The following is a 9,824-nucleotide window of genomic DNA, read 5'->3' on the forward strand; positions in this document are numbered from 1 at the left end:
AGAGAACCTTCAATCACATTGGCATAGGACTGGAGCGACACACAGATTAAGACAACAGCTGACCACAAAGGGGAGGAAATCCAAGGTGATATGTCTCGTCACTAGGGGGGAAGGGGTTGTTCAGGACTCCTGACTTCACCAAGGGGGCACCCAAACTCTGTGCCTCCAAAGAGTCGTGGCCAACCTGAAACTTTAACCCTTGTCTCTCCACAGACTTGACCCTGGCCTTCTGATTACTGCCAGCAATTTCTGGGTTTGATTGCAGATGCCCTTCCACTGCAATGGGAACAGACATTAAATGAGGCAGATCATCTTCTGAAGGGCAAATGCCAATGATAAGGGATGGGAGATCTCACCCCAGTGTCAGTCTAATACAAACACAATGAGACTCCCTTCCAACAGACAAGATACCTCACTCAAATGTCAACGTACTTCATCAGTGGAAGTTCCAAGCTGGTTCTAACGGCAGCACAGAGCAATCCAAATCCCAGTTAAAAAGGGCTTTATTTCGTAGGAGTTTTGAATTTAAATATAAAAAAAATTTCTTCTGTTAAACCATGATTATCACAAGCTAAGGTAATTACAGATTATTACAACAGAGGAAGAAACAGCCAGTACAATCACAGGAAGACACACAACACACTGGTATCAGATCACAAGATGAAAACCTCCTCAAATGCTCCCTGTTACTTGCAAGGGTGCAGCAGCTTCATAACATTGGTTTTCAAAAGGAAAAAAACAACAGTAGCATTTTAAACACACTCAAGAGGCAATCAAAACAAAACTGCAGACACTACAGTTCTCCATTCCCCTTCTGATATTTATGAATACCTGGCCCACTTAACAAGTCAGTCACACACTGCCCTCCAAAGGTCCACCAAACTGGGCACACAAGTGGCAGCGAAGAGGACGAGGACACATCTGACGCAACCCGAGAGTGACTGTGGTTCCAATGGGAAAAGCACTGACCACTGCTGTGGAACTCTACAGAGTACTGCAGGGTGCAGTAACTGTGGTCAGCTCAGGTGCAGCTCAATCCATCTTCATCCAAAAGGATTCACTGCTGTTTTGTGAACCAGTCAGCGACAGGACTCTTGTCGATCTCACCCTCCCGCCCAGAGGTGTCTCCCACTATTCTTAAAAAGACCAGTTGGGGGTTTAAACTCGTCGCTTGCGTTTGACGGTAGCACAAGGCGAAAGATAAACTTCACAAAGACAAATGACATTTCTGATCCACCACAGCAGCCCCAACAAGAGGGCAACAGGAAGTGACCCGTTCAGTGAGGATCACTCCCAACCACTCTCCCCTCAATCACCACCCTCAGACTGTGAGAGTTCACACAGGCTACTGAACATCAGGAAGTATCACAGCTCTCCCTTAACACCCACATATGGCCCTCGCCACTGCACAAGGGCCGGTGGAGGATTGGGGGGGGGGGGCTCACTCTCATTGTTAATTGCTGGGGGAGGATAAGGGTGCCAAGGCAGATTGAGGATTCCCATCAAGCCCACTGCCCTGAGGCCACGGTTCAGCACAGCCCGGATCAGCCGGCCACAAACTTTCCCAACGGTGTCTCAGGGCTGCAGCTGGCTTTGTGTGGCAGTGTTGGCAAGAGGAATGCTCCCCGCCACTCCAGCTTCCAACCACGTGTCAACTGCCAAGCCTGTGCCAACCTCAGGCCCTGGCAGACCAATGAGCATTCTGACCTTCCCTTAAAGAGGAATCTGCCACAGCTCAAAGGTTACACAGCACTGTGCGAATCCGCAAAGTGCTGGTGTGTCAGCCCCTGCAAGTCAACATATCGTGGCTTCCAACTCAGAGTGAGGGGGCAGTGCACAAACAGACGCTGGTTGGGGAGCAAGAGGGGGAGGAAGAGAGAGTGAGCGAAGGTCACACAGACATCACAGGCACCTCTGGATGCATGGTTCTCCCCCCTTTTGGGGAGGGATGCTGTGGGCAGAGGAGGCAGCAGCAGAGGGGGAATCTCAGGCCCGGGATAATCCCCCAGCACAACGTTTTAAAACAAAAACACACACACACACACACACACAAAACACAAACATACATATACAAAAAAAGTGGTTGTCCAGAAAGTTCGACGGGTATGCACGGATAATGCAAAACCAGTGTCAACCACTCCCAGATAATCCACCACGTTGGCAACGGCGCAACAACTTGATACGTTTCGGGCACGTTGAAATCGCGGGAGTTTCAAAACCTCTGCCACTCTCCCATCCTCCACGACGCACACCAGTGTCTAAGTGCCAATGTTGGCCAAGGGGTGATGCTGAATGATACTCCCCCTGGTCTCTCTCGCTGCAGTAAAGTCTGTCCTTGGAGCGGATGGCGGGTATCTTCCCAAGAGAAGGCAAATCAATCCCATTGTCTCTCGTAGTTGGCTTTGAATTTTTGTTTTTGGTTGCAGAGACCTCTCGGTCCATCAGTGGGTGAGGAGGGCGGGAGGTTTCCAAAGAGGAGGAGTTACAGGCAGCTAGCTCCTTGACTCAAGCAGCTCAGTCTCGGTCTCTCGCGGTGTCTCAGGGGTCCCTCTCCTTCTTCACCTTGATGTCACCGGCCAGGATGGTGGCGATCTCTCCCTGCATGAAGGCCCAGGGCACGTTGGAGCCGATGAGCGGGCACTTTTCACCGCTGGGGCAGTAGACCTCGCCGTTGGCCCCCTGCGACTTGATGCTCTCCCGGGAGCAGGGGAAGCAGAACTTGTGGCCGGGCACCGAGGGGCACTGGACGAAGTGGGTGTCCTCCAGCCGCTGGTGGCAGATGGTGCAGCAGAGAGGGCTGCTGGAGGAGTCCGGGGCACCCGCCGACGGCGCGGCGGGGGGTGGCGGCGGTTGAGGAGGGGGGGGCTCGGCTCCCGGCTCAACCTCGCCGCCGTTACGGGAGGTCAGGCGCCTCTGGCCGGGGGCCGCGGTGGTGGAGTGCACCGCCTCCTTGGGGAGCAGGGGGTCGGCGGCCGAGCCGGAGGAGCCGGCCGGGGAGTGACCCTCCGGAGGCCAGGCCTGGGGGTCCCCCGGGGGGAGGCCTTTGCAGGCCTCAGGCTCCGGCGAGGCCTTGCGGCGCCTGGGTGGGCCCAAAGGCCTGGAGGAGGTGGGAGGGGGGGGTGGCCGGCTGAGCCCGGGCTCGGCGTGTGGCTCCGGCAGCAGGTCGGCGGGCACGGCCTCCTTGAAGAGGCGGGCGGCCTCGGTCAGGAGGTGGGACAGGGGCCTCCAGTCGCCGGCTCCGGGCCTCCTCTCGTACTCGAGGCACTCCAGGCCCGGGGCCTGCGCTTCCTTGGCGCTGTCGGCCAACATGTGCCGCACGGCCTCGGCCACCCCGGAGTGCACCGCCCCGGAGCCGCTCGGATACTCGATGAACAGCCTCAGCTCCAGGGCCCGGTCCGGGCAGCGCTCCGCCGCGTCGAAGGCCAACACCCGGGCCTGGAGGCTGGGCTCGGCCCGCAGCCGGAGGGGGAAGGGGGCGCAGTCGGACAGGCCGAGCAGGGAGTCCCTGACGGCGGCCGGGCGGCCGGCCCACTCCTCGGTTCGGTGCCTGAAGGCGCGGCCCAGCTCCGACAGAGAGGCCTCGGCCCCGGGTCCGGGCCCGTGTCCGGGCGGCAGCGGCGGCCCCGCCTTCTCCCGCAGCGCCCTCTCCAGCTCGTGCCGCCCTCGGCCTAACTCGAGGCCCAGGCTGAGGCCCAGCGGCGGGCCCGAGCGCGGGCTGAGGCCCAGGAGGGGGCGGCCTCGGGCGGTGGGCGGCGGCGGGGGCGGAGGTGGGGGGACCTCAGACCCGGGGTAATCCCCCAGGAGGAGCCGGTGATGGTGATGGGCAGCCGGGGCTGGAGGGGGTAAGGGAGTCCGGGGCCTGGCCTGGGCCTGAGCCTGCGCCTGGGCCCCGGGAGCCGGGAGGCCGTGCGCCCGCTTCAGGTGCCGGGTCTGCTCGATGACCAGCTCGATGCGGTCCGCTCCCTCATAGTTAACGCAGCCCCGGCACACGGCCTGAGAGAAATCCCAGATCATCGCCCACGGCATCCGCGGCAGGTCACACAGGTAACACGAGTGGCGCCGGGACGAGGACGGCGACGAGGCCGAGGCCGCGGGCGGAGGGGCCGAGCCCATCGGGGACAATGGCGGGCGGACCCTCTCTCGGAGACTAGGCCTCAGGCGCCACTGCGCATGCGTCACCCCAGGCTGATGTCACCGCGCCCGCGCCGCACGGCCTTCTGGGAGGTGTAGTCCACACGGGCCACTGGCAGTAGTGATGCGCACGGCCTTCTGGGAGGTGTAGTCCGCGAGCCCCTCTGGGAGGCGTAGTCCGCACGGGCCACTGGCAGCGGTGGTGCACACGGCCTTCTGGGAGGTGTAGTCCGCAAAGGTCCCTGGCAGTAGTGATGCGCACGGCCTTCTGGGAGGTGTAGTCCACACGGACCACTGGCAGTAGTGATGCGCACGGCCCTCTAGGAGGTGTAGTCCGCACGGGCCACTGGCAGGTGGTGCGCACAGCCCTCTGGGAGGTGTAGTCCGCACAGGCCACTGGCAGGTGGTGCGCACAGCCCTCTGGGAGATGTAGTCCACACGGGCCACTGGCAGCGGTGGTGCACACGGCCCTCTGGGAGGTGTAGTCCGCACGGGCCACTGGCAGTATTGGTGCGCACGGCCCTCTGGGAGGTGTAGTCCGCACGGGCCACTGGCAGCGGTGGTGCACACGGCCTTCTGGGAGGTGTAGTCCGTACGGGCCACTGGCAGGTGGTGCGCACAGCCCTCTGGGAGGTGTAGTCCACACGGGCCACTGGCAGCGGTGGTGCGCACAGCCCTCTGGGAGATGTAGTCCACACGGGCCACTGGCAGCGGTGGTGCACACGGCCTTCTGGGAGGTGTAGTCCGTACGGGCCACTGGCAGGTGGTGCGCATAGCCCTCTGGGAGGTGTAGTCCACACGGGCCACTGGCAGCAGTGGTGCGCACAGCCCTCTGGGAGATGTAGTCCACACGGACCACTGGCAGTAGTGATGCGCACGGCCTTCTGGGAGGTGTAGTCCGCACGGGCCACTGGCATTGGTGGTGCGCACGGCCCTCTGGGAGGTGTAGTCCGCACGGGCCACTGGCAGTATTGGTGCGCACGGCCCTCTGGGAGGTGTAGTCCGCACAGGCCACTGGCAGGTGGTGCGCACAGCCCTCTGGGAGGTGTAGTCCACACGGGCCACTGGCAGCGGTGGTGCGCACAGCCCTCTGGGAGATGTAGTCCACACGGGCCACTGGCAGTAGTGATGCGCACGGCCTTCTGGGAGGCGTAGTCCGCACGGACCACTGGCAGCGGTGGTGCGCATGGCCCTCTGGGAGGTGTAGTCCGCACAGGCCACTGGCAGTAGTGATGCGCACGGCCCTCTGGGAGGTGTAGTCCGCATGGGCCACTGGCAGTATTGGTGCGCATGGCCCTCTGGGAGGTGTAGTCCGCACGGACCACTGGCAGTATTGGTGCGCACGGCCCTCTGGGAGGTGTAGTCCGCGAGGCCTTCTGGGAAGTGTAGTTCGCATGGACCACTAGCATTGGTGGTGCGCATGGCCCTCTGGGAGGTGTAGTCCGCATGGACCACTGGCAGTGGTGGTGCGCACAGCCCTCTGGGAGGTGTAGTCCGCACAGGCCACTGGCAGTAGTGATGCGCACGGCCTTCTGGGATGTGTAGTCCGCACAGGCCACTGGCAGGAGTGATGCGCACGGCCTTCTGGGAGGTGTAGTCCACGAGACCCTCTGGGAGGTGTAGTCCACACGGGCCACTGGCAGGTGGTGCGCACAGCCCTCTGGAAGGTGTAGTCCACACGGGCCACTGGCAGCGGTGGTGCGCACGGCCCTCTGGGAGGTGTAGTCCACACAGGCCACTGGCAGTGGTGGTGAGCACAGCCCTCTGGGAGGTGTAGTCCGCCTGGGCCACTGGCAGTAGTGATGTGCACGGCCTTCTGGGAGGTGTGGTCCGCACGGGCCACTGGCAGTAGTGGTGCGCACGGACTTCTGGGAGGTGTAGTCCGCAAGGGCCACTGGCAGTAATGATGCGCACGGCCCTCTGGGAGGTGTAGTCCGCACGGACCACTGGCAGTATTGGTGCGCACGGCCCCCTGGGAGGTGTAGTCCGCACGGACCACTGGCAGTATTGGTGCGCACGGCCCTCTGGGAGGTGTAGTCCGCGAGGCCTTTTGGGAAGTGTAGTCCGCATGGACCACTGGCAGTGGTGGTGCACATGGCCCTCTGGGAGGTGTAGTCCGCACGGACCACTGGCAGTGGTGGTGCGCACAGCCCTCTGGGAGGTGTAGTCCGCGAGGCCTTTTGAGAAGTGGAGTCTGCACGGACCACTCGCGGTTGTGGTGCGCACAGCCCTCTGGGAGGTGTAGTCCGCACGGACCACTGGCAGTGGTGGTGCGCACAGCCCTCTGGGAGGTGTAGTCCGCGAGGCCTTCTGGGATGTGTAGTTCGCATGGACCACTAGCATTGGTGGTGCGCACGGCCCTCTGGGAGGTGTAGTCCGCATGGACCACTGGCAGTGGTGGTGCGCACAGCTCTCTGGGAGGTGTAGTCTGCATGGACCACTGGCAGTGGTGGTGCGCACAGCCCTATGGGAGGTGTAGTCCGCACAGGCCACTGGCAGTAGTGATGCGCACGGCCTTCTGGGATGTGTAGTCCGCACAGGCTACTGGCAGTAGTGATGCGCATGGCCTTCTGGGAGGTGTAGTCCACGAGACCCTCTGGGAGGTGTAGTCCACACGGGCCACTGGCAGGTGGTGCGCACAGCCCTCTGGGAGGTGTAGTCCACACAGACCACTGGCAGTGGTGGTGAGCACAGCCCTCTGGGAGGTGTAGTCCGCCCGGGCCACTGGCAGTGGTGGTGAGCACAGCCCTCTGGGAGGTGTAGTCCACACAGGCCACTGGCAGTGGTGGTGGGCACAGCCCTCTGGGAGGTGTAGTCCGCCCGGGCCACTGGCAGTAGTGATGTGCACGGCCTTCTGGAAGGTGTGGTCCGCATGGACCACTGGCAGTAGTGGTGCGCACGGTCTTCTGGGAGGTGTAGTCTGCATGGGCCACTGGCAGTAGTGATGTGCACGGCCTTCTGGAAGGTGTGGTCCGCATGGGCCACTGGCAGTAGTGGTGCGCACGGCCTTCTGGAAGGTGTGGTCCGCATGGGCCACTGGCAGTAGTCGTGCGCACGGCCTTCTGGGAGGTGTAGTCCGCATGGGCCACTGGCAGTAATGATGCGCACGGCCCTCTGGGAGGTGTAGTCCGCACGGACCACTGGCAGTATTGGTGCGCACGGCCCTCTGGGAGGTGTTGTCCGCACGGACCACTGGCAGTATTGGTGCGCACGGCCCTCTGGGAGGTGTAGTCCGCGAGGCCTTTTGAGAAGTGTAGTCTGCATGGACCACTGGCAGTGGTGGTGCACACGGCCCTCTGGGAGGTGTAGTCCGCACTGACCACTGGCAGTGGTGGTGCGCATGGCCCTCTGGGAGGTGTAGTCCGCGAGGCCTTCTGGGGAGTGTAGTCCGCACGAACCACTCGCGGTTGTGGTGCGCACGGCCCTCTGGGAGGTGTAGTCCGCACGGACCACTGGCAGTGGTGGTGCGCACAGCCCTCTGGGAGGTGTAGTCTGCACGGGCCACTGGCAGTGGTGGTGCACACAGCCCTCTGGGAGGTGTAGTCCACGAGGCTCTCTGGGAGGTGTAGTCCACACGGGCCACTGGCAGGTGGTGCGCACAGCCCTCTGGGAGGTGTAGTCCACGAGGCCCTCTGGGAGGTGTAGTCCACACGGGCCACTGGCAGTGGTGGTGCACACAGCCCTCTGGGAGGTGTAGTCCATGAGGTCCTCTGGGAGGTGTAGTCCACACCGGCCACTGGCAGTGGTGGTGCACACATCCCTCTGGGAGGTGTAGTCCACGAGGCCCTCTGGGAGATGTGGTCTGCACGGCCCTCTGGGAGGTGCACCGCACGGCCCCCTGGGAGATGTAGTTCTATTCACCCTTCCTCCCTCAGAAGTGTCAGAGATGTACAGCATGGAAATAGACCCTTCAGTCCCACTCATCCATGCTGACCAGATATCCCAACCTCATCTAGTCCTGATTTGGAGATGCCAGTGTTTGGACTGGGGTGAACAAAGTTACAAATCACACAACAGCAGGTTATAGTCCAACAGGTTTAGTTGGAAGCAGTAGCTTTCGGAGCGCTGCTCCTGATGAACCACCCGTCTAGCGAGGAAAGAGCAGACTTCAACAGTAACAGCAAAATCGATTCATAAAACCATGAAGGCTTTATTGCCTGTCGTATTTTGCTGACACTGTTAGGTCCCGTTGTGGCACAGTGGTAGTGTCCCTACTCCTGTACTAGGAGGCCCACGTTCAAATCCCTCCTAGAGGTGTGTTGTAACATCTTTGAACATAGAAGAGTACAGTACAGGCCATTTGGCCCTCAATGTTGTGCCGGCCTTTTATCATGCTCTAAGATCAGAAAAGGTTTTTGACAGATCTTTGACCAAGTTGGTTAGAAAAATAGGTTAAAAAAAAAAAATTGACACCCTTCGGTCCTGCTGTGGCACATTGGTAGTGTCCCTCTCTCTAGATCAGGAAGCAGAGAGCAGTGATATCTTTGAGCAGAAAATATCTTTCCTGGCCAAGCAGCTAGACCCACTGCCTTGCCTTTTCCTGTAGACCAGCATCTTACTGCATTTCAGGTCTTGAATCAAATTCCATTGAAAAATCCACAATTGAGCATTCCAGCTTCTACCCGCTCGCTGCGTCAAAATGGGTTTCCCCATGCCGTCTTTCAATCATTTGCTAATGTCCTTACATCAGTGCTCTCTGCTCCTCAATGCTTCTGCCAAAGAGAATGGGTTCCCCTCATCTACTCTGTCCAGATGCCTCATGGTTTTAAAAGCATCACTCATATTCTTTTTTCTAATCTAGTCTCGCCGCCAAGTGTTAGTCAATGCTGAACATCCCATAATACTTACTTACCTAATAAGGGACGCCTTGGTTGCTCAGTGGTCAGCACTGCTGCCTCACAGCACCAGGGTCCCAGGTTCGATTCCAGCCTCGGGCGACTGTCTGTGTGGAGTTTGCACATTCTCCCCATGTCTGTGCAGGTTCACTCCGGTTTCCTCCCACAGTCCAAAGATCTGCAGGGCAGGTGATTTGGCCATGCTAAATTGTCCATAGTGTTTGGTGCACTAGTCAGAGGGGGGGGGGTTGGTTACTCTTCGGAGGGTCGGTGTGGACTGGTTGGGCCGAAGGACCTGTTTCCACACTGTAGGGAATCTAATCTAACACTGCTGAAAATGTGTTGCTGGTAAAGCACAGCAGGTCAGGCAGCATCCAAGGAACAGGAGAATCGACGTTTCGGGCATAAGCCCTTCATCAGGAGGACTGACACTCCGAAAGCTTATGCCCGAAACATCGATTCTCCTGCTCCTTGGATGCTGCCTGACCTGCTGTGCTTTACCAGCAACACATTTTCAGCTCTGATCTCCAGCATCTGCAGACCTCACTTTCTCCAATCTAATCTAACACTCAGTGAACATCCCATAATACTCGCTTACCTAATAGCACTCAGTGAACACCCCATAATATTCACTGCGGATAACATTCAGTGAATATTCCATAATACTCACTTGTCGTGTCCCTCGTGGGAATAATAGGAACTGGAAATCAAGCCCCATTATCCTTTGAGCTGTCAGAAGTGGGAAATATTGAATTTCTAGGACAGTCAATGCCTGACTGTGGCCACTATTGAAGAGAAAGTGAACCTATACTAGGTTTCATGAATGAACAAAAAAACTAAAAAGTTATTTATTAAAAC

General features: G+C 59.2%; 1 protein-coding gene across 1 annotated transcript; it reads right to left on the bottom strand.

The window, feature by feature from the left end:
• Positions 1-485: 485 nt before the first annotated feature.
• LOC122542823 (probable E3 ubiquitin-protein ligase IRF2BPL) lies at positions 486-4,169 on the bottom strand. Its single transcript, XM_043680897.1, has one exon. The coding sequence runs from the start codon at positions 4,111-4,113 to the stop codon at positions 2,539-2,541; it is 1,575 nt and encodes a 524-aa protein (XP_043536832.1). The 5' UTR covers positions 4,114-4,169; the 3' UTR covers positions 486-2,538.
• Positions 4,170-9,824: the final 5,655 nt, after the last annotated feature.

The sequence above is a fragment of the Chiloscyllium plagiosum genome, chromosome 41 (genome assembly GCF_004010195.1).
Source record: "Chiloscyllium plagiosum isolate BGI_BamShark_2017 chromosome 41, ASM401019v2, whole genome shotgun sequence".
Classification (NCBI taxonomy): Eukaryota; Metazoa; Chordata; class Chondrichthyes; order Orectolobiformes; family Hemiscylliidae; genus Chiloscyllium; species Chiloscyllium plagiosum.